Source organism: Acipenser ruthenus, unplaced genomic scaffold (assembly GCF_902713425.1).
Source record: "Acipenser ruthenus unplaced genomic scaffold, fAciRut3.2 maternal haplotype, whole genome shotgun sequence".
Lineage (NCBI taxonomy): Eukaryota > Metazoa > Chordata > Actinopteri > Acipenseriformes > Acipenseridae > Acipenser > Acipenser ruthenus.
This window is the reverse complement of record NW_026708690.1, coordinates 2,095-26,518: the sequence shown is the minus strand read 5'-3', so window position 1 is coordinate 26,518 and position 24,424 is coordinate 2,095. Positions and strand designations below refer to the sequence as shown.

At 41.7% G+C, this 24,424-nt stretch overlaps 1 protein-coding gene across 1 annotated transcript; it reads right to left on the bottom strand.

The window, feature by feature from the left end:
- Positions 1-319: 319 nt before the first annotated feature.
- Positions 320-18,226, bottom strand: LOC131735423 (protein crumbs homolog 1-like; the record flags this gene model as incomplete). Its single annotated transcript, XM_059021560.1, has 7 exons — positions 320-1,715; positions 5,281-5,407; positions 8,171-8,287; positions 9,228-10,092; positions 14,346-14,511; positions 15,240-15,805; positions 17,237-18,226. Coding segments are annotated over 7 exons (3,053 nt in total), but the record flags the coding sequence as incomplete, so codon positions are not given.
- Between the last annotated feature and the right edge of the window lie 6,198 nt (positions 18,227-24,424).

Here is a 24,424-nt window from a genome sequence, read left to right as displayed (position 1 = left end):
TCATCTCTTTAACTGTACATTTTTAACAGTATCAGAATTCTAAAGGGGCTGTGTTTTTGGGGGATTCGTTTTAAATTCTATACAAGCAGATGTGAATTTGAAATGAACCAGTCCTTGTTTTTCAGAACAGATTTCTGGTTCTAGGTTTTTATACCGGTACCAACCACTTCATCGCTGTTTATTCTATACAAGCAGATGTGAATTTGAAATGAACCAGTCCTTGTTTTTCAGAACAGATTTCTGGTTCTAGGTTTTTATACCGGTACCAACCACTTCATCGCTGTTTATTAACGGTTTATAAAGGGTACCGAGACTGTCGTCATACTGTAACACTGGTTTATTTTGTACCATCCAACAGCGCTGTTTTTTCAGTATCAGTAGTGGTATACTGATGATGTTTTTATTTGAATTATTGCTAGCTATTGTTATACGAGAATGGTAAGGTTCACACATATATGCACATTATGTGGATTACACTTTTTCCAGGACATTCTTCCAAACAAAACCGTTAAGTAGATAACAAAGTTAATTGTAGACAACAAAGTTATTGTTTCTTTGGGGAATTGAACACCATTTGTATTACCAAAAATCTGTCTTAATCAAATAATACATATACACCATGTCCAGTTTTATACATGAGATTGTTCAGAATATTTATAGGTTTTTCAGATTCAGTAGTGGCACAGAGTTCAAAGATGTCGTTCAAGATGAAGGAGCTTGAACTACAAACAGCACCGTTTAAAGAGTGGCACAGTGCTTGAGGCCAAACAGATCATGTATTCAATTACCGTGTTAGGACTCCAAACACATCATAACATTCTCAGTGATACTAAAGAAGTTTAGGGAAACAAACATTTCCAACTTTGTTTACCAAAACTTACATTAGCACTGTTGGTATAACCGATTAAATCCACGAGATTCTAGCTCTTAGATGGAATCATCCTGGTTTACACAAAACAATACAGGCATTTACAAAATGCAAGGAAATTCAAACATCCTGAACAATAATAATTTAAGTTGTGTAGCCTTAAAAAAAGCACAAAACGTATTTATACATTTTCCAGATTAGGCCTAGATATAAAAAAAAGGTTATTGTAATTTAGTCTCAGAACAAGGCACTTCACATGAACTATAACCAGCCACAGCTATCTAGAAATGCTGGGCTGAGTTCATGAAGTGATTTTCTGAGCTTGACTTGATATAAAACAGGAGACTCAGGGCATCTAACACATCCCCTACCAGTAGCTAATTATAAAACTCATATCCCACCTCTGTCCAGTCATTTCATTACATCATTACAGTACAGTGTAGTCTAGCAGGACCCCTGTACTGCTTGAGTGGAATCAATTCAGTGTATAAGACAGAAGTCAGTAGTAAGTAAAATCCAGCAATCCCAATGTCCAAGTGCTGTACAAATCAACGTGCACCGAGTCAGTCAAGCAACTCTGATGCCAACCATTCCAAAGTCCTACCCAGGAAGGGGGAGGTGCCATTCAGATCAAGCGCTCTTCCGGGGGCACTTTGAGGACGCTGCCCATCTCCAAGCGGGCCCCTGCCACCTCCTGCTGGCTGGGGCTGTAGGTCCCCTCAGACTGCCGCCTCTTCCTTGCAGTGAGCACCATGAAAATAAGGCCGATAATCATGAGCAGCAAGCAGCCGCAGACCACCGGCACAGCTATCACCACCACGGGGATTGTGTCTGTCTGCTCCTGTTTCTGCAAAAGAAATGAACGAGGGGGGTCAGTGATTGCAAAGGGTAGTGTTTTATTTCCATGGGGTTTTAAGAAAATAGCACAAGTATTACTACGTTATTATTTTCTGTAAAGGAGGCAAATTTATGTAAAAGTATTTTTTACATGATTTGCATCTATTTCATCCTGAAGTATAGAAGGAATCACGTGTGAAGATCACCAGGTGTGAAACCAGGAAACTAAGATAAATGGAAAGCCCTGACTAAACATCTGGATTAGGTAAGTACGCTTTTAAATAGCACCATGTACATCAGGTCTTTTAGAACAATGGTCAATCTGTGCTGTGAGAACCAGGAATGGTCAGGATTGGGATGTGCTCACATCACAGCTGTGAGGGGGTTCTCTAATGAGTCTGACTGCAACCACTTCAATTTTTCAAGATTTAAAATATTTGATGCTGTCTTAAAAACAAAAATCATGGTAGAAGTGTCCAGGACAAAATACAGTGCAATACAATAGACATTGATGTAGGGCCTTTCATTGTTCCGAATGTATGACCTTCCTAATGGTGAGATTAAGAATATAGACTCATATAGAACATTCTTATTGTTTCCACATGTATCCAATCCTACTAGGCTCACTTGCTCAACTGTAAGGTAATTCTGATTGCTTTGCATCTTTTTTAATGTAAGCATTAATGTTTAAACAATATAATCTTTCAATATGTATTACATCTCATATTGCTGAACAACAAAGTTTAAAGATGGTGCTTACATAAAAAAATTGATGCAAAGATTTCATCCCCCTACCCCAATTTTGTATCCTTCTCGGATCCCATCTAATGTAATGTTTTCTTCTTCTGTAAAACAAGAGGTGCCGAATGCCCCATATTACTGTCAAGTGTATCATAGGCTGTCACTATAAACAGGATTTCTGTATTAGAAATATAATTGTGATTGTCAGTTATTCAAATTGGAACAGACTATACAGTTTCTCTCCTAGCGCAGAACGGAACAGAGCATCCAAAAGGACAAGGGTGAGGCGTGAAATATAATACATCCTGACAGCATGGAGAGCCAACGAGCCATAGCTTCCAGGGATTTCAATCAACATAGACCAGGCAGCTCTGCACCCTCAAGTCACAACTGTGAAGCGCAGGGACAGATTGTCAGCTTGGTGTTACCACAGGAACATCAGCAGTTTACCAACACTGACATCACAGCGCAACATTTGACAATTTTTAAAGCTGCTTTGGAAATGCCAATGAAAGCAATTTCAGTTTAAACTTGGTTAAAAGGTGGATCAAGGGGGCTCCCAAGTGGTGTATCCAGTAAAGGCGCTCTGCATGGAGTGCAGGATGCGCCCTACAGCCTGGAGATCACAGGTTCGAATCCAGGCTATGTCATTGCCAACCGTGACCGGGAGTTTCCTAGGGGACGGCGGCGCACAATTTGCCGAGCGCCGCCCGGGTAGGGAAGGATTAGGTTGGCTGGGCAATCCATGGTTCACCACCCAAAAGCAACCCCTGTGGCTGAAACCATTGGCGACGACTAAAATAAAAAAAAAATAAAAAAAAAGGTGGTTCAGGGGGTTGAGTGGTGGCTAGCAGAACTGGCTGACTACAGGCAAGCAGAGTCTGCATGGGTCCTTTTATCAGATGGGAATGTTCTGATGTAAATCAGGCGTGACTTTTCCGCTCTTTGGAGATTCACTTGGTAAACCCAAAGCCCAATTGTTTACACTATGAAAATGTATTCTGAACATGTCATAGTAGCCTACCTTATTTTTAAATACATATACTATTTAATTTCTTCTATTTGTTCTACATGATGCTCTATTGTTGATCTTTATTTGTCATGTTAACTACCAGGTACAATTGCTTCTCCAAGTCTTATTTTCTGCAGTGAAATGGGGAAGCATATTAGTGTTGCACTGTGCACTGAAGCCCAGAAGTACAGCACTGTGCGCTAAAGCCTGTGCAACACTGATATTCTTCCCCACCTCACTTTAGAAAATCAGCGTTGAGGGTGTTTCATACAGTGCTCCGCGAGGTCTCTTCTGTATTGTAAATCATTGCATCCTATAGAATTAACTAATTCTATAGGAATTAGTTAATTCTATAGGATTTTGCTTCATAAAGTTGAATGAAACCTTCTGAATAATGTTACGTTAACATATTGAATTACATACCGCTTTGTAGTTTTCCATATACTTGACAAAAATTGGAAAATGTGACACTTCGAAATCTAACATGAAATACGGTACTACTATTATTGGCTTCCAGTAGACTTTTACAATGTAATTTTGTAGTTTATTTGATTATATGATGTTAAATAAAATGTCTAAATTATGTTGATATACTTTGTTTTTTAATTACGTCTCAATCCTAAAATTTTAGGTGATGCAAAACGCTTGGTAATAGATGTAGGTCTGACACAGGAAGTAGTACGAGACCAAGAAAAAGAAGATACATCTAAAAAAACATGCAAAGAAACATCAGGTTGTCAGCTCAATGATAACCAGTGCTAACAGGCCTCCATTCGCACAGGTCTGTGGGTGTGACTGCAGACATGTCATTGTATTAAAGGTTGAGAAATTCACACAGTTTCTGCAATTACACCTATTTTGTATTTTGACATTTTCCATTTCGTTACTCCACCTTCATTATTTAAATAGTGCAACATGTATCTACTAGATACAACATGTTCCTTTACACTTTATATTACAGCACATATACGGTTACACAGTAACCAATATTTAACTTGCATTTAAGCACATGAGAACGTTTATGTAGTTACATGAACAGAACACTGCAAGTCAAAAACTAAACTGTAATTAAACTCCTGCTAGGTACATGTAAAATTCTATGTAAAAGGTAACAGCAATGAAATGACAGTGCAGTAAGTGCATATATACATGTAATTACTGTACCCAACAATAGCCATGTAACCCAGTATAAACTGAATTATATGACACGTGTATTCTCTCTGTCTCTCCCTTGCATTAGGATTCCAGATCCTGTTCTCCTGTGATAAAACTATACACAAGGATGGAAATAAGACTCCCATTGCACAGCAGTTTGAGGCATTCCTGGTTTTACGATGCGTTTAATAAGACACACCTGAGCTTGTTACCTATGCACTTTGGCTAATTAAGCTGGTAGTAAATCCTGGAATGGGTGAAACTGCTATGCAGTAGGAGTCTTTTTTCCACCTCTGATAAAGTACAGTTTAGAGAGACAGCATAGCAGTAAGACCCTGTCGTTGAGCCAAATGGCTGATACTGTTGAAGTGGCACTTACCTGACTTTAATTAAAAACTAGGACCTTCAAAACAAAAACAAAAAGAAAAGGCAAAGCACTTGTCATAAAATAACTATAACTAGAGGATGCAATGAGTTTACATGGAGATCAGGTTTCATCCCTATAGCCTCCCTGTACACTGGATTCAACCTGTTGTACAGTACATACACACAGACAAGCAAATATCTCTTCTGTCTCGTCAACGTCTATGTACAAGACAGTATAGCACAAGAAGTGAAAGAGGCTTTGTCAGAAGAGCAGCGAGCACAAGAAGGAAAGGTCACTTACATCAGTCTCGCAGCGCTGTCCCACATAGCTGGCACCGCAGCTGCACTCGTAATTGTTGACCAGGTCTCGGCAGGTGCCACTGTTGAGGCAGGGGTTGGGGACGCACTCATTTATATCAGTTTCACAGCTGTTGAAGAAACAAGGGAGGGACATCAGTCCACTATGTTGAAATGCATTGTACCCTGCCTTTCAGATTAACATCACATACACTGTGGGCAAACGCAGTCAAGCACAGGAAGCCAGGAGCCACACACTAGTGCAGCATGGCAACCTGTTTTCCTGTTGTCAGTGGGCATCAATTCAGTAGTTTGAAATGCTCAATCAAAATACAGGTAATATACAGGTAAAACTTACCAGCTTCTAAGTGAAGTAGACTTTCATACAAGTGGTAAAGTGTTACAATATTATAGTCGTCACAGAGCACTACAATTCGGTTGCCACACTGTTACAACCTTCACTTTACCCAGTGGCCCAAATTTACATCACATTGCATTAGGAACAAAACATAAGAAACTGCTTTTAACAAGAGGATCCTGGGTCTCAAAGGGTCCCAATGATTAATGGTTAACATGGCTTTGTAATCTATTCCAGCACATAAACCAGCCCCCCTGTACTGTGATTAATGTATTGGCTGGGTTGACTCTGAAGCCTTTAAATCTTAAAAGGAGTTGGCAATCAACCCACCACCCCCTCTTCTTTGTTCAAGGCTAAATAGATAAATAGATTGAGTTCCCTTTAATGAACTAGTGTAGCACCTGGATTGTATCAGCCTTTAGGGCACTAACAGGTACTGTAAGTGCAGCACAGACAACATGCTTACTTTAGAACAAAAGGCCTTGTACGGGATCCCTTAATTATCACTCTAACAAGAGCAGTGCTGCAGCAGCTTGAAGAGCTCATCACCAGACAATCAATAATTCCACCAGGCCCTTGCAGTAATGATGCTGCACTCAGAAGTTAACAACATCCTGCCGAGAATAGTTTATGTAATTCAAGCAAATGAACAGAATGCAGATTGAAACACCTGAATGTTGGGAAACAGTGCCCCCTATGGGTGGAAGTTCTGACCATGCGTGGAACATGAGGGACCAATAGCACTTCTCCACCATTCCTATTTAATCCCCAAAGTGTTTTTTGCATCACCCAACAGTGAGAAACCCTCACTGACAACAGACACACTACATAAATCACCTTGATGTTTTCCAAAGTGGAACAATAGGCTTTAGTGAAACAATACATTTAAAGTGGCCCTCTAGAATGGAGGCCCAGCTACGTATCTAAGTGGTCAGTGTTTTCTCTGGAGCTCTCCTGAAGTATAATGACTTGAACTCCTCTATATGGTCCATCATTCCTCTAGGAGGAGAAACGCTGCTCTTGGTAACTCTAGTACTGGACTCCAACCTCTTAGAGGTCTTCATTGCACACTGGAGCACGTTACCAGCCATCACTGGAAGACAACAGGAGCCGGGGGCGAAATTCAACTTGACATGATGCTATTTCTAGACTGCCTGGCTCTGGTAAAATGAAATCTTATCCCTGTGAGAATTTTCTCTCATTAAAAAGAACAGTAGGTTCCTGCCTTCTGAATGCAGAGCAACAAACCCTGGCAATCTATTACTGGAGGAAATGATCCAAAGAGCGGAAATATTGCTCTCGGTTTCAGAGATGGCAATAAAGAAAGACGTGTCATTTACTCTACCCTATGCAGAATACTGTACTTTATAGGAGTATTATCTTGCAAATTCAATTTTATTTGTCTAGAATATTTTCCCCAGAAAGTAACAGGAATACTAAATAAAATACTGATTTTAAAAACAGAAGATTTCCGTAAACATTTTCGAAATGGGCAATAGTATTTTATTGTAACTGATAAAACAAAAGCTATTTCTGTCTATACAAATTATAATAAGCTGCTGGTGGGAATCGTAAAAAATGTTTAAGAAGCTTGTATTAAATGATAAAATGTTGCATGTGGCTAAAATGCCGCAGCAAGAATACTTACACACACAAAGTGTGTTTGCCGTATTTCCTCAGTTTTCAGGTCTTACATTGGGTTCAAAACACTACTCCTCACTTACAAGGCTATTCATGGTTCTGGCCCTGCCTGTTTGAGTTAGTTAATATAAACCGTCTCACACTTTGAGATCAGCAAATTACGGCCTCTTGGTTATTCCAAGAACTTTATCACAAACCTATAGTTAAAGGGCTTTTAGTTTTCAAGCTCCTTCATTTTGGATCTCAATTCCAAATGTTATCCGGAATGCTGAGTCTGTCAGTATTTTTAAATCTAAGTTCAAAACAGATCTCTTAGATTTGCCTTTTCACTGGCGAGCAGTTTGGAGCTCTTTTGACTTTCTGTTTATTTTATTTTAAAGCACCCTAGGTTGCTAGCACACGAAGGACGCTATATAAATTAAATTGGTATGGTGGTACTGATTACAATACTGTTTCTAAATATTAAGCAACAATTAAAATATAATACAACAATTAAAACATGATATACGTATTGCCTCCCCAGAGCCAGGTAGACCATGCATATCTGTATGACTGTGCAACACTATGAACAGCTGTCTGTATCCACTAAGCTGATGCTTTCCCTGGTTTAGTGGTTCTTTGTGTGGGTGCTCCCCAGTGTCTGCAGCACTGAGGCAGGCTAACCTCTTACCTCTCTCCCCAATGCCTGCAGCACTGAGGCAGGCTGATCTCTTACCTCTCTCCCCAGTGTCTGCAGCACTGAGGCAGGCTGATCTCTTACCTATCTCCCCAGTGCCTGCAGTACTGAGGCAGGCTGATCTCTTACCTCTCTCCCCAGTGTCTGCAGCATTGAGGCAGGCTGATCTCTTACCTATCTCCCCAGTGCCTGCAGTACTGAGGCAGGCTGATCTCTTACCTCTCTCCAGTGAAGCCAGTCCTGCAGGTACATTTAGCTCCCCAGATGCCATCTTCACAGTCTCCATCGTTCTGACACCAGAACTCCTTCCCACACTGCAATGGCGGGTAGGGCCACCTAGAAGAAATACAGCCATGAAGACGTGGAACTGAGTGGGTCATTATTGAGCCTGTTTTGAAAACGAGAGGCTACCACAGTAAATTATCTCAGTAGGACACCTAGCTCTCCCATTCTCCTGTTATCTCACTGCTAGAAGCCTTTCTTGAAACAAATTGTGCTCTAAATATTAAAATGAATTTGTCTCTAATTTCCTGGTTGCTTGGAATCATGGGAAAGTCCCTTAATCACATGACTCACCGGGTGACACTGTAATAGCTTGATGCATGCAAAGACTGATGGGAGATGAGTTCCAAAGCACTCCATCTCCCAGCAGCCTTTGTAACTCCTGAAAACAGTTGTCTGCATGAAACCGATTGAAAAATGGCTCATTATTATCAAATATTGTGAAGAACACTGCATTCAAGGAAAGATTTCAATTTGAAAAAATAAAACCTTCCATTGGGACCACAGGTTCCCAAACCGATCCTGAGGACCCACTGTGTCTGCTGGTTTTCATTCCAACTGAGCTCTCACACACTTAACTAAACCCTTAATTGAACTGATAATTTGCTTAATTAGACCTATTTAATTGCTTTCAGCTCTTAACAGTTGCATATTTCAAGTTAGCTCTAACATTTTAAAGTAACTTGAACTCTGCAACTGTTTTAAGAGCTGAAAACAATTAAAAATGTCCAATTAAGCAAATGATCAGTTGAATGAAGGGTCTAGTTAAGTAATTGAGAGCTCGGAATGGAAACCAGCAGACAGTCAGTCCCCAGGACCAGGTTCTGGGAACGACTGCTTTAGACCATTAGGATACAACTGAGCTGCTCTAGATTCCCGTTTTAAGCTGGAATAAACTTGAATACAACAGTGATTATTTCACCAAGCTCCAATTCTCAGGCACCTCATTGTACTGACACAGACTACCTATTGATTTGAAAAATACAATACTTACTGGCATAGAGGACCTGTGAACTGATGAGGGCAGGCACAGCTGAAAGTGTCGATACCATCAGAGCACACCCCTCCATTCTGACACAGGTTTTCAGCACAGTCATCAATGTTTGTTTCACAGTCCCTCCCAGTGTAACCTGGGTAACAGTCGCACTTGTAGCCAGCCAGCAAGTCAGTACAATTGCCATGGAGACAGGGACTGGACTGGCAGTCGTCAATATTAGACTGGCAATATAGCCCACCCCAGCCCTGGGGACAACTGCACTCAAAGAAGTTAAACAGATCCTCACACTTTCCCTCATGGTAACAGGGGTTTGGAGTGCAGACCGGGTTTCCTCTGCACCCGATTTGAATCTCTTCCCCGCTGCGCTTGATAAACTGCTCCCGCTGCGGTACTGTGTGGTCTTCGGTGAAAGAGAGATACACTCCACCCACTCTCACAGTCCCGAGGCAGCCTGTGTAATTCTCAGCCAGCATCACAGTAGATTCGTTGAGGAAGTTGAGGTTGCCAGCCTCGCCCAGGCTGGTTCCGTTCTGTTTCCCGTCCACCGTGATGGCCCATCTCGATGACCCCTGCTTCGGTTCCGTCATACCAACCATGATGTTATGCCACAGGCCGTCTGTGATGGGGAAGTCGCTCTGTATGGTGACTATTTCCACACTGTTCTCTGTCCTCAGCTTGACCAGCAGTGTGGAGTTGTGGAGTCCAATGCAGAAAAGTTCCACTTGGTTGGTGGCTCGCAGAAGAACCGCATTCCCATCTCTGGTCCTCACGTCCAGGGAAATGCTTGTTACTGGCCAGTTGAGAGACTTGTTGGCAGCATATTCAATAGTGTTGTTTTCCTGAAATGTTGCATTTGCTCTGCCTGAAACACGAAAAGGAAACAAGCATGCCAGTGACATACATCCCCTGCAAATTAAGAACAATGAAAAAAACACCAAGACCTACACCAGCGTATGCACTGTGAAAATGTAACTTTGACAAACAAAGTGCCTTCATATAACCCCAGACTTGAATAGACTCATTCATTTATGAAAAAGAATATCTAAACCAAGTTTCATCAGAATTGGAAAAGTGCTTCTCAAGATACATAAAAAAGTAATATGGACGGATAGACAGGACAGACTGCAATCAGTGTTTTTTTTTTGTTACTTTTTTTTTTTTTTTTAGTTATAGTTATAGTTATGGATTTTTAATTTTAGTTATAGTTATTAGTTTAATTTTAGTTATACTTATTATTGCAACAACAGGGTGGTGATGACCTTGAAATCTGTCGAGGTAAAAATAACTTGGGTAATGCCAGGCTCTACACCTCACAGTACACTCCTTAGGATAGAAAACCACAAACACGTAGTGATCAGAGATTACCATTTACTAGCCAAGTCTTGCTGTACAGTCCTCCACAAAATTTAATACCAGTTAAATAGATTCTGTGTGCTGGAAACAAGTAGTAAAAAGCAGGCTGTTTATTTCAGCTTGATTTTTACTTAACAATTTACAAGCTATATTTAGTTTTTTACATTAAACTAACTTGGGGAAAATAATTAAACCATTTAATTTGCAGTTGTTAATGTTTAAGCAGAACCTCAATGCCTGATGAAAACAAGGCATATAGAAGGGTTAAATATATAAGCAACTAATCTGAATCAATGGTACCCAGTGAATAAAAAATAAAAATAAAACATTTGCGTTTTTCTGTACGATACAAAATGTCCCTGACTTTCCATGAGACCTGGAGAAAACATACTGCAGGGCCATATTTATAAAGCACTGACCTTTTCTTCCTTATTCGAAAACAACATAAAGAAGGTGTAGTGCCAGATGCATCCTTCATGTGCTAATTTAACAGTCCCTATAGGCAGTTCAAATGCTTACTTTTGATTTTGGTTGAAAATGCTTTATGAATATGGACCATATTGAAACAAAAACTCATTAAATGTACATTTTCTATAGGCTTACATTACTATTCCATATTGTGATGACAGCTTTGTCGCAAGATACGTTTTCATTCCATACATGTAATATAGCACTAGTTTTGTTTGATTAACTTTGATTAAAGAATTTAAAGAAGTTTTTTCTACCTCTATTTTTCAATTCAAGCAGAGAATGGGTGAAATCGACCTTTATGCTTTAAAAAAACAGACTTTTTATGCCATTGAGAAACGTCTAGTTTAGCAAAACCCCTTTATCATATTCAACATGCAACAAAACCATGGTTACCAACATTCTAATTGAAATAACGTTTGGTCGCAGTCACAGCGGAGCTATACGTATAGACAAAGATTCTACACACATTTAAAATGGTCTCAAATAAACCACAGCATATAAAAGTGTATACACACACACACTTATATAGCATACATTTACAGGTAAAAATAATATGCACAGAACAAAACTAGAGATAGTTGAACAGAACTAACTTGCACTAATTATTCAGAGTCTGCGGTCCACCCCTCTCCTGCTTCAGCACAGCCGAGTCATTGGAAGGCAAGTCAGACGGGCCCAGTTCATCCTGCCGCGGACACGTCAGCCGTCGGTCAGGGTATTGTGCACAATATTCAAAGTGTTTTCCTCTTGCGCCCCATTTTCAAAACAAATTAGTAACTGTCACCGTTTTTTTTTTTTAGTTACTATTTCGTTATCATTTTGCATTATTTTTTAGTTATAGTTACTATTAACGGATATGATTTATGTTCATTAATAGACATTTTCGTTATCGTTACAGTTAACTAAAAAAACAGTGATTGCAATACTCTTAATAACTGAATCTGCAGTTCTCTAGAAATATGTAAACATGATATATAGACAGACAGCCAGACAGATAACACCGTGTAACACTTTTTTTTTTTTAGTTTCCTGGGTAGTAAGTGTTATTTCCTAATTGCTTATGCCTCAAAAGTATAGAAAATAGCTACTATTCCCCACAAACTTTGCTTTTGTGACCAGGACACTGATATTTTGAAATTTACCTATTTTCCAGAACATTCCAAATAGATTCAGTGATGAGTAAACTTGGAGTAACTTCTAGAACTTTCCAGTAATATAAATAGTAGTATAAAAACAGGGGCCTTAAGCCCACCAGTTCAGTTTAGTTCCAGCTGCCTAAGTGGATACATATCTGCATTTTTCTGAGATGGCATCAAGTTCATAGGAGACTTCAAAATGGTGGCATTCCTGATGGGTCTCCAAGGCGGTTTTACCAAGTTTCCCTGCTATCTTTGCCTTTGGGACAGCAGGGACACCAAGGCGCACTACCACAGGCGGGACTGGCCACAGCGGACCGAGTTCTCTGTGGGGAGGAACAACGTCAAGTGGGAGCAACTGGTGGACCCCTGGAAGGTGCTGATGCCATCACTGCACATCAAATTGGGCCTTATGAAACAATTTGTCAGAGCTCTAGATAAGGAGTCGGCAGCCTTCAAGTACCTTCAAGACTTCTTGCCTAAGCTGTCTGAGGCAAAGGTCAGAGCTGGTGTCTTCGTCGGACCACAGATAAAGAAGATCCTGGAGTGCAATGAATTCCCCAAGAAGCTCACTAGTAAGGAGAATGCGGCTTGGAACAGCTTTGTCGCAGTGGTTCGGGGCTTCCTGGGCAATCACAAGGCCAAAAACTATGTGGAGCTGGTTGAAACTCTGGTGAAGAACTACGGCACAATGAGCTGTAGGATGTCCCTCAAAGTCCATATCCTTGATGCTCATCTTGATAAATTCAAGGAGAACATGGGAGCGTACTCGGAGGAGCAAGGCAAGCGCTTCCACCAGGATATACTGGACTTTGAACGCCGCTACCAAGGACAGTATAACGAGAACATGATGGGAGACTACATTTGGGGGCTGATTCGTGAAAGTGATTTACAGTATAATCGTAAATCTCGAAAAACTACTCACTTCTAAATCCTTTGTAGTCATTTTTGTATTACTTTAGTATAAATACATGTTAATTTGGATTCATATGTTGTTTTTTTCTGACTTTATGTGAACGAAAAGACACAAATTTGCCCGTGTTCTCATTGGAAATAGGTAAATTTCAAAATATCACTGTCCTGGTCACAAAAGCAAAGTTTGTGGGGAATAATAGCCATTTTCTATACTTTTGAGGCATAAGCAATTAGGAAATAACACTTACTACCCAGGAACAAAAATTGTGTTACATAGTGTAATCAATAACTTGCTAAAGAAAGTATTTAGCAAGTTGCATCCCAGTCAGGGGTGTAGTGCTGGGGAGTCGCGGGGGAGTACCGCCCGCTCCCCCACTTCTCTTGGGCAGGGAGAGCACCGATCCCCCACTTCTCTTGGGTAGGGAGAGCCTCGCTCCCCCACTTCTCTTGGGCAGGGAGAGCACCGCTCCCACACTTCTCTTGGGCAGGGAGAGCATCGCTCCCCCACTTCTCTTGGGCAGGGAGAGCACCGCTCCCCCACTTCTCTTGGGCAGGGAGAACATCGCTCCCCCATTTCTCTTGGGCAGGGAGAGCACCGCCCCCCCCCCCCACTTCTCTTGGGCAGGGAGAGCACCGCTCCCCCACTTCTCTTGGGCAGGGAGAGCACCGCTCCCACACTTCTCTTGGGCAGCGAGAGCACCGCTTCCATACTTCACGTGCAGAATATTTAACTGTTTTGCTCCTATTAATATATGGATATATACATGTGTATAACCCATACAAATAAGCAAAGAATACAATAACCGTAAGAAACCCTTGAGAAATAAATAATAAAAAAGTTTGAATATATTGTGTCTGGTCTGGAATAATAGGTGTGAATAATGTAGAGAGGTGAAGGGAACCTGTATCAACGCTGTGCTGAGGTGTCAGCGTTTCACAATTAGATGTAATAATTTGAACTGTTGTAGACCCATATATAAGAAATAATGTAGATAAAATAAGCTAAACATTTATTTAAAAGATAAAACTCAATTGCAACAAGCAAATAAAGGGTACCTGTGGCCTACACATCTTTTTTTGCAAACAGATGCACTTCTGTTTCAAAACCTCAGTCTCATTCGCTCTTAATCGGCTGTAATAGGATGGTGAGACGAGCTGATTCTGGACCAAACCATTCAATATACGAGAAGGGGGAGCGCGGGAGTGTTACTTATATCAAAGCTGTGTGTTTGGTACTTACACTCGTAGCCCCCAGGCACGTCCACACACTGGCTGAGGTGTGGACAGGGGCTGCTGCTGCACCACACTCTCCTTTCACACGTCCTGCCGGTGAAGTTCGCAAGACACGAGCAGACAAAGTCGTTCCAGGTCACTTGACAGGAGCCTCCATTCTCACAGGGTCCAGACTTCAGAGAGCATGACAGTGATGGAATTATTAACATGTTATTAACATAGCAATGGCAATTTGAAACAGATGATAACTATCATGTCCCTTTGAAATCTTAGAGCTAACTGTGCTAGGTCTTATTTATGGCACATTCGATCATGTGACAGGTTACAAGATTCAGTGCCTAATATGATGTGCCTACTTTATTTCCTATTGGTTAGTCATTCAATAGTATTCAGTACAGCTTTGTGTATCTAACAGGTACTGTGGCATTGGAATTTTGAAGGGGGCAGGCTAACTGTAGGTGACACCATTTCTTTCTTAGCTTACAGCCTGGCAGGTAAAGATGCAAAGAGGTGCAATGACAAAAAGCTCGGGTCTAAACTGGGATTTGGAAACGGAATGTGCCGAGTTGCAGGCCTCGGATTGTGCCATTGGCCTTGCTGCTTTTACATTTTTATTTTCCACAGTAAAGCAGCTGGCCAATAAACTTGTTTAACTCCTTCTGCCTACCAGTGTAGAAATATTTCCCCATGGCTTCTTAGTAATCTACATGTGGACTAAATGTGGCGTGAATGAACAGAACTTCAAATTCATGAAGAGCAGAAAATTTGAATTAGACTACAACACATTTGTCAACCTGTCTTAAATTCTTTTAAGTTTTACCATAAAATCTAGGAGGGTTTTTAAGGTTCCGGGTGTGGAATAAAGTTGTTTTTAGTTCCTGTGCAGTATGAAAACTCTTACCCGACAGGTGTCATCGCTGTGGCAACCCTGCGTGACATTAACAGTCTTCCTGAAGCCGTACATGTCTTTTGTCATGCTGGAGTTACCGTTCTCCAGAGGGAAGAACTCCAGGAGCGAGTTGTCAAGCCGCAGGTCCTGCAAACAGCCCTTGAAATACCCTCCCCAGGCAGATGCATCCTCTTCCACAGAAAGGCCTCCAACATGGGCTACATCCCCAGCCTCGACTGAGACGGAAGGCAGCTGGGTCAGTTTATAATCCAGATGAGACTGTCCGACCGTGACCCTGCCATCACTGGAATGCACGGTGAGCAGCTGCTTCTCTCCGTTGGCACAGTACATGGGCGCCACTGCAGGGGTGTCCGACAGGGTCTGCACGTTGATCCTGCCCATCTTCAGATAGAGGGTGAAGTATGGGCCTGTGTCATTACTGAGCTGAAATATCAAGCCCTCTTGCTTCAGCGTGCGCAGGAAAAAGGAGACTGTGAAGTTGGAGCCGTGACTGCTGCTGATGTTAAAGGAGGCGGAACTAGTGCTGTCTTCCTGGCTGAAGGTTGCTGATGTGTACTCTGTTGGAATAAGATGGTAAAATACACACTGTAGATAAAGCCTGGACTGCCAACGGGTTTTTTTAATAGGAAAGTGGGAACAAATTTGTAATTTGAAATGTTTGGGAAATAAACATGTTATAGTATCAACTTGGTGGCCCTCAGCTGTTTGTAATTTGTACAGTGCTTTTTTGTTTTAATTTGGAATCAGCAATTATTTTTTCTCATTTTCTCCCCAATTTGGAAAGCCCAATTATTATTTTTTATTTTAACCCGGCTCACCGCTGCCACCGCCGCGCTGACTTGGGAGAGACAAAGATGAACACATGCGTCCTCCGAAACGTGTACTGTCAGCTTCTTTTCACTCTGCAGGCCCGTCATGTAGCCACCTCAGAGCTACAGCGTCAGAGGACTACGCAACTCCGGGCAACTTACAGGCAGACCCACAAGCGCCTGGCCAGTCTACGGTCGGCAGGGGAATAGCCTGGACTCGAACCAGCGATCTCCAGGCTATAGGGCGCATCCTGCACTCCACGCGGATTGCCTTTACTGGATGCGCCACTTGGGAGCTCAGTTGTACAGTTTCTAGTGAGAGAAACGGTGGTGGATCTAAACACTGCCAAGCTTTTATTCATTCAAACAGGACCTTCCTTTGCATTTTACAGCAAATAGCAACTACAGAAAGTTACAACTGCAGGTCTTCTTCCTTTTGTTTAATAGTTGCAGGTAGTTTATAGCAAATATACTAGCGGACATGCACTGTTCAATATTTTTCATAATGTTCATCATCTTGGTACACAAAAAGCCTCATTATTATTAATTAACAGTGGTGGATCCAAAGGATTCCTTCACATTTACAATTATTAAATTAGAAAGCTCCTGATAAACACTCTTTCAGTTTTGGAACCCTGCCCTTAGTGAAGAATCTTTAAAAAAGAGTCTTACCGGGGCTCCCGAGTGGCGCATCCAGTAAAGGCGCTCCTCGCAGGATGTGCCCTATAGCCTGGAGATCGCAGGTTCGAGTCCAGGCTATGTCACAGCTGACCGTGACCGAGAGTTCCTAGGGGGCGGCGCACAATTGGCTGAGCGCTGCCCGGGTAGGGAGGGCTTAGGTCGGCAGGGGAATCCACGGCTCACCGCGCATCAGCGACCCCTGTGGCCGATAGGGCGCCTGTGGCTCTGCAGCGGAGCCGCCAGATCTGTGTTGTCCTCCGGCACTATAGGTCTGGTGGCATTGCTGTGGATCTGCAGTGCGAAAAATGACGGCTTGGAAGGAGCACGTTTTGGAGGACGTGTGTTCCAGCCTCCGTTTCCCGAGTCGGCGGGGGGGTTGCGAGCGGTGAGCCGGGGATACAGATACTAATTGGGCATGCTAAACTGGGGTGAAAACCGGGGTAAAATAATTGGCGACGACTACATTTAAAAAAAAAAAAAAAAAAAAGTGTGTCTTACCGTTAGAACAATTGGGCCCATGAAAAGGACGGAAGCAGTGGCATCTGGAGCTGGTCCACAGATCCACACAGCTGCCCTGATCTGAACACGGGTTGGGCTCGCACCACTCCGGCTTGCTGCAGCCGAGCTGCAATCCCTCCGCCATGCTCTCAGAAATCCTCTGAGGAAGCACGGGGTGGGAATCAATCAGGAGGTCCTCTATGCAGCCAGTGAAATTCATCCTGCTTTCAGTGTTGTTGAGTAAGAACTCAAACTGGACCCCACCAACAGAGACCATCTTGAAGGACTCTGGAATATTACGGAGCAGTTCCTGGCCCTCCTGGGTCTTTGTGCAGTCTCCATCCTCACAGTTTGTATGGGCCAGCACTAAACCATCTTTCAAAGTCACACTGATTTCCTGCCACTGGCCATCATTTACTTTTCTAGGCAGAGATGTATTGACGTGAGAGCCCCCTAGCACTGCCCTAGCATGAAGGAGGCCCTCGACGATCTCCAGGTACATGTAGTCTGAGTTGTCCCCCCTGTAAAATATAATCCTATCAGGTAAGGTGGTCCTGAATCGGAGGCTGATGCTGGCTTTGGTGGTGCCCACGCCCCTCTTGGTTCTGTTTGTCAGCGGAACCTCTATGAGAATGTAGCCTGATGATGTGAAGGAAAATGTGGTTGAGGTGTTGCAGTGGTCATCATAGAAACCCGGGGGGCAGTGGCAGGAGTAGTTGTGAGTGCCGCTCTGGTAGGTCGGTTGGCATGTCGCTCCGTTTTGACAGTCGTTCTCCTGGCAGCCCACCAACTGGGTGTCACAGTTTTTGCCTCCCCAGGGGGTGGCGTCTTGTCCTGCTGCAGGGCACAGGCAGGTATAGTCGTCGATGCCGTCTTCACATTGGCCCCCGTTCGCACAGGGGTTGCTTTCACATTCGTCAATGTTGGTCTCGCAGCCCACTCCTGTAAGAAAAGGAAAAAAAGAAAAGGTGAAAAATGTAAAGCTGCAGACTGCGACAGTTTTATAATTGCTGGGTGAATGGTTACTAGATTCTTCAATAGTTCAGCCTTCTGTGCACTCTGCTTCATCAGAAACCAGACATTGTTGCCTTACTGGTTTGGTTAGGTTACCTCAGGTCATTTTAGCTCACACAATTGGCCACTCTTTCCCTCTCAACTAAGCAGCCATTCTCCGAACTACAGCTACAATGGGTATTAATACCATGAGTAAGCTCTGTTGTAGCTCAAAATGCAAACATGAAAATTTATTTTGTTTACATTGTCGATGTTTGCTGTATACTGCACACAGAAAGCTCACAAATTGTACCAGCTCAGACGACACTTTGGACTTACTTTATTGAACAGTACTGTCTGTATTTAAAAGGTGAATTTGAAGACATTGAGAAAGACTTCTAGACTAATTGAAGCTCTCTAAAAAAAGAAAATATAAATGTTTGAACTGTTTTCAAAACTTATGATCTATTTTGCACTTGCTTCAATATAGTCTAGTTAATTTGAATTATGAAAAATGAAATAAAAAATAATCTTACAATTCATAAAGGCATTCAAAGAAGAAATGGAGCGGAAGAGATGCTGTGCAGGCCGGGTCATTCAAGTGCGGAAATATTTCAGGGGATTATGAAAACCATTGAGAAACCCTTCAAATCATACATAAGACTTGGCATGTGAGCTCCAGCAATCCCTATACAATCCAACACAGCAGTCCTGCTATGTAATGTACTGCACTAGTCAGTTATGGCCAAATGTTTAGCATCAGCTACAATTTTAGGATTGAGACATCATTAAAAACAAAACAAAACACAACAAAAACTTCTGAACATAATTCAAATATTTTATTTATCATGTAATCAAAGAAACTACAAAAACATTACATGTTAGATTTCGAAATGTCACATTCTTCAGTTTGTCAGTTTTTCATTAAGCATATGGAAAACTACAAATTCAATATGTTAAAGTAACATTATTCAGCAGGTTTCATTCTGTAGGGTGATGCAACACTTTTGACCATAGCTGTGCAGGAGAGCCAAATATACCCTTAAACACACACACACACACACACACACGTGAAGTTATTATGCGGCCGAAGGCATTAACCACAATATTTTGCCTGCTTGACTTAATATTTCAAAGTGTTTACTAAAGTCGTTAAAGAACTCCAAGGAGAATAAACACCTATTAATTCCAGAAAATTAAAACTAAACAACTACTGTAAGTACTTAGTCAATAAAACCCTAACTCCCCCATAACTGCTCCTTCCAGTAACCAAGTTATTCCTTGCTAGTATTATAGGGGTCATTCCACATGAAATCAGACCACCAAAAACCTCGACCTCCTTTGATTTGGATAAAAATGTCCATGCATGTTTGCCTTTGGGAGAAGTGGTTACAGTGTAAATTGCAGGCCTTAGTGACACCCCGTTCATGAGATACAGCTCATCAAAGTTGACTCATTTTTGGACCCCCCACCCAACCTTTCCATGGTCATAACTTCCTCCAGAATTGACACAGAAAGGTAGTTTTGGTGTTGTTTTAAAGCTCTCTAATAGCACTACTTTCTCATTCTATGGATGGTTCTGTGTAGTACAAGAAAAAAAAAAGTTGTGTGATTCTGTGACCTTTGACCTCACCCAGGTCAAATCACGTAACCTTGGATTTTTGTCAGTGTTTGATAGATTGGAGCCTAGACCCTTATCTACATTTCCTGCAAGTTTCATTTTGTGCCTGCAGTTGGTTGAGGCACAGCACAGAGTTGAATGCAGAGTGTCAGGTGAATCTTCTAAGTGACTACACACGTATTACAATTAAACAAAAACATTTAGTTGTAATCGAGTATACTTACCTGTTAAACTGAAGCTGCACTGAACTGGTGCAGCTGTAACAGATTCATGTTAATTAATTAAACAGTTTGGCCTGTTAACACATGTGACTATAGTAGCACAGATGAATTAAATACAGATCAATACTGAAATGTGCCCATTATAAAGTGAAAAACAAGAACATCCAACTATAACTCAACTAAGGTGTGTCCTTAAACTTGGTACTCTTCCAAAAGAACATTTATATATTACACTTATCAGTTTAACATTCTTGGCATTAATGTTTGTAGCTAAAATTCTTGCAGTTTTGCAGTCTTTTTAATATTTAATATTGAAGACTAATAATAATTTAATATTTGTTGCATAAATGGTAAGTACTTCCAAAGACTTTCTTGGCGTCAAAGACATTTGCAAAGCATTGTGGAGTGTGCCGCACTAAAGGTCGCACCTTAACAAAGAAGCTGATCAGCACTTGTTCTCTGCAATCTTTCAGAGGCCTGTCGTTTCTTCAGATTACAGCATCCTGACATTAAGATTGGCTTCTCCAAATTTGTAGAGCTGAAACCAAAGGAGAGTGTATTGACAGGCAGTAGCAGTACACATGCTGTGTGTGTCTGCACAACACCCCAGAATGTAAAACTGATGTGCATTTGTTCTTCCACAACTGAGTGCCAGTACAGAGGTGTCTTTGAATCACTATCGGCATTGCTTGTCTTATCTCATGTGTTCCCCACCTAACATCGATTGCCACTTAGTAAAGTGGCGATTTCAAGAGTCAAATGCAAATGCTCTTTCAAGATAGCCTGGTGGACGCAGTGGAGTATCAGAAGTGGACTACAACTGACAGATCCACCCTTCAGACAATCAATGACCTGTTGATAAGTTCATAGAGACTTTCACAAGCCATTTCCAACGTCTTCGTTGACATGATTTCATAGCAAAGATGCAGATTGCATATTATCAACAGCTTAGAGATGAACTCCTTCAAGAAAATGAATTCCCAGTTGTTGATGATTTTTCAGAAAACTTCACTTTCGTCATGCAAGATGAAGCACAATCACACCATTGGAACACCTCTCAGGCAACCATACATTCTTTTGTTTGCTATTGGCAAGACAAAGATGACAATTCTCTTATGTTACAATATCAGAATGCATGACTCATGACACAGTCACTGTTTATCTTTTTCACAAGCATCTTTTGAGGTTCTTGGAGAACAAATTTGGGAGGCGCCTGAGAAAAATCTATTACTTCTCTGACAGGTGTGCAGGGGCATTATAAGAACTGTAAAAATGTCCTCAACATTTGTCAGCACTTGGAAGATTCTGGCGTAGTAGCAGAGTGGAACTTCTTTGCAACATCTCATGGTGTAGGAGGAACCATTAAAAAATGGCAACAAAAGCCAGTTTGCAGCGTCCATACCATGACCAGATCCAGACCACACCAATTGTACAGGTTTGCAAAAGACAACATTCCTGCTCTTGAAGTAAAATACTTCACGATAGCACAATGGCAAGCTGAGCAAGATTTTCTGAAGCAACGATGCCTCAAGGTAAAAACTGTGTTTGATACACAGCTTCTCCACTTCTTTCAACCAGTTTCCAAAGCAAAACTCCTTATACGAGAGTTCTCCCAGTCAACAAAACAAAGAGAAGAATCAATCACAGTTGAAGAGGATGTCCTACCATTTGACCAAGTGAAAGGATGTGTTACTGTTCAGTATGGACAGTCACTGGTGGTATCTGCTGATCAGAGGAAACAGGAGGCTGAAATTAACTTCCTGCACCGAATGGACCAGCACCATCATTCTGTTTCCCACGCCGTCCAGATCAATTTATTGTAGACATGGGGGATGTGCTGACATCAGTAGAGCCAACAACTGCAACAGGAAGGACATACACACTGAGAGACAAGGAGATGCCAAAGCATCAAAAGCCTTGACAGAGTAGCTACGAAGGGAAAGGGCAAATTAAGCATAGGTGAGTGGTAAATTGTGTTGCATTCAGAAATAGAAGAACAGAGTCCTGAAAATGAAATATCTACATTTCCACCACTTCTAACAATACGTTTTCTTTTCCAGGCTCAGTGATTCATTGGATTTGAACATCTCCTGGAGAAGCATCACTTAAAATACCAAACATGCCCTGAAAGAAGTAGGGGGGGACAAAATTAAACGTGCACAATTCAGTATTAATTTATATTTAATTCACCTGTATTTGTTTGTTTTAGCCAATTATGTAAATAGGGCACCTTGGTTAATAAATTAATATATTAATAGTTGTTACAGCTGCACCAGTTCACCACAGCTTCAATTTAACAGGAGAGGAGAGGATACTCGATTGCAAATAAATATATTTGTTTAATTGTATTCGGTGTGTAATCGCTTACACTTAAAAGATTCACCGGACACTCTGCATTCAACTCTGTCCTGTGACTCAACCAATGGCAGGCACACAATGAAACGTGCAGGAAATGCAGATAAGGGGTCTAGGCTACAATCTATCAAAAACCTGACCACAATCCAAGGTTACGTGATTTGACCTGGGCGAGGTCAAAGGTCAGATTCACACAACTTTTTGTATCTTGTATTTCATATCAATTTTTATATAATGAAATTTATATATTTGAGAGCTTTAAAACAAAACCAGCACTAGCTTCTAGGTCAATTCTGGAGGAGGTTATGATCATGTAAAGATAGGGTGGGTGCCTGTATCTCATGCATGGGAGGTCACTCAGGCCTACAATTCACAGTGTAATGATTTCTTCCAAAGACAATAATATGTGCAAAAGTTTATCAAAATCAGAGGCAGTCAAGTGAAAAATTGCCGTTTGTTTTATTGATTTCATATGGATTTACAATCTTTTATTCCCTTCAAACAAATTGCTCTTGCTTCAAAATACTAAAAAAATCTGAGTTATTACAGACACAACCCTTTAAAATGTGCTCATTTGTTTCTTCTAGGTAACTCTGCAAACACCCTTGGTAAGATAAACAGATCCCAGCCATCATGCTACTCCTCTGCACTTGCAAATGAATTATTCTGACAGCTTTATTAGAAGAGAGAACTTCAACAACTCCCCACACACCTCTGTGTTGGCACTGTGGACCTGTAATGTTTACACAGAGCGTGCACTGGTTCCAGATAGCAGCTTTGATTTTTCTACAGCCTGAATGTGCTCAATGGGTAATGCAATAACTTGGCAATCCCTTAGTTTATAGTACAGTACCAGTGCACCGCTTTGAACTGCTTTCAGTTCATAGTGATCCTGCTTTCTGATGGGTTTCACAGCAAGCATGGTCAAAAGCACATTATCTGAACAGATCCTTTAACATCGGGAGTGGCAGAACAAAAGTCTTTCTTGGCCCTGCATGACTGGTTTTTATTTTTCTCAATTGGCAGTTTACAGGTAAACTAAAAACTCTGGTGCTTTCAGTTTGGTCTACTGCCGAGGTTGCTGTGGCCACTGACTGTGTACGAGGTTTCTTTGACAACAGTAGAGAAGCTGGAAGCTTTAATCAGTTCATACATCAGGAAATGGTTGGGAGTTCCACGCTGCCTCAGCAGAGTGGGACTTTATGGTAAAGGAATACTGCAGCTACCAGTCTCTGCTCTAACCGAGGAGTTTAAGTGCGCCAAGGTCAGACTGGAAATGACATTAGTAGAGTCACGCGATAAATGCGTAAGGGAGGCAGCACCTGTGTTGAAAACTGGAAGAAAGTGGGCGGCAAAGAAAGCTGTGGAAGATGCAAAGGCTGCCCTTCGAATTGGTGATATCATGGGGCAAGTTCAGCATGGAAGAGGGGGTCTTGGTTTCAGTTCAACTCCTCCTACATGGCACAAGGCGGCCCCAGCTCAAAGAAGGAAGCTGGTAGTCAACGAGGTGCAAAAGCAGGAGGAGAGGATGAGGTGTATAAAGGCCATTTCCCAGGCCAAACAGGGAGAATGGATGAGATGGGAGAGTGTGGAACAACGCAAGATTGGCTGGCAAGACCTATGGTCAATGGAACAGAGCAGGATCAGTTTCCTCATCAGGTCAACATATGATGTTCTCCCATCACCACAGAACCTAAACCTCTGGGTAGGAGAGGATCCCTCATGTCCTTTGTGTTCATCACCTGCAACATTAAGGCACATTTTGACAGGATGTAAGGTGGCTCTTGGCCAAGGACGGTTTACTTGGCGCCATGACCAGGTGCTGCGATGTTTGGCCTTAGCATTGGAAGACAAGCGTAACATGACCAATAAGTTGCCACCTGTTCCATCAAAACATTACACACAAAAGACAACATTCCTCCGCCCAGGAGAGCAACCACCAAGAAAAAGGTGTTAAAACCAATCCTCGCCCAGGACAACTGGAAGCTGCTAGAGACT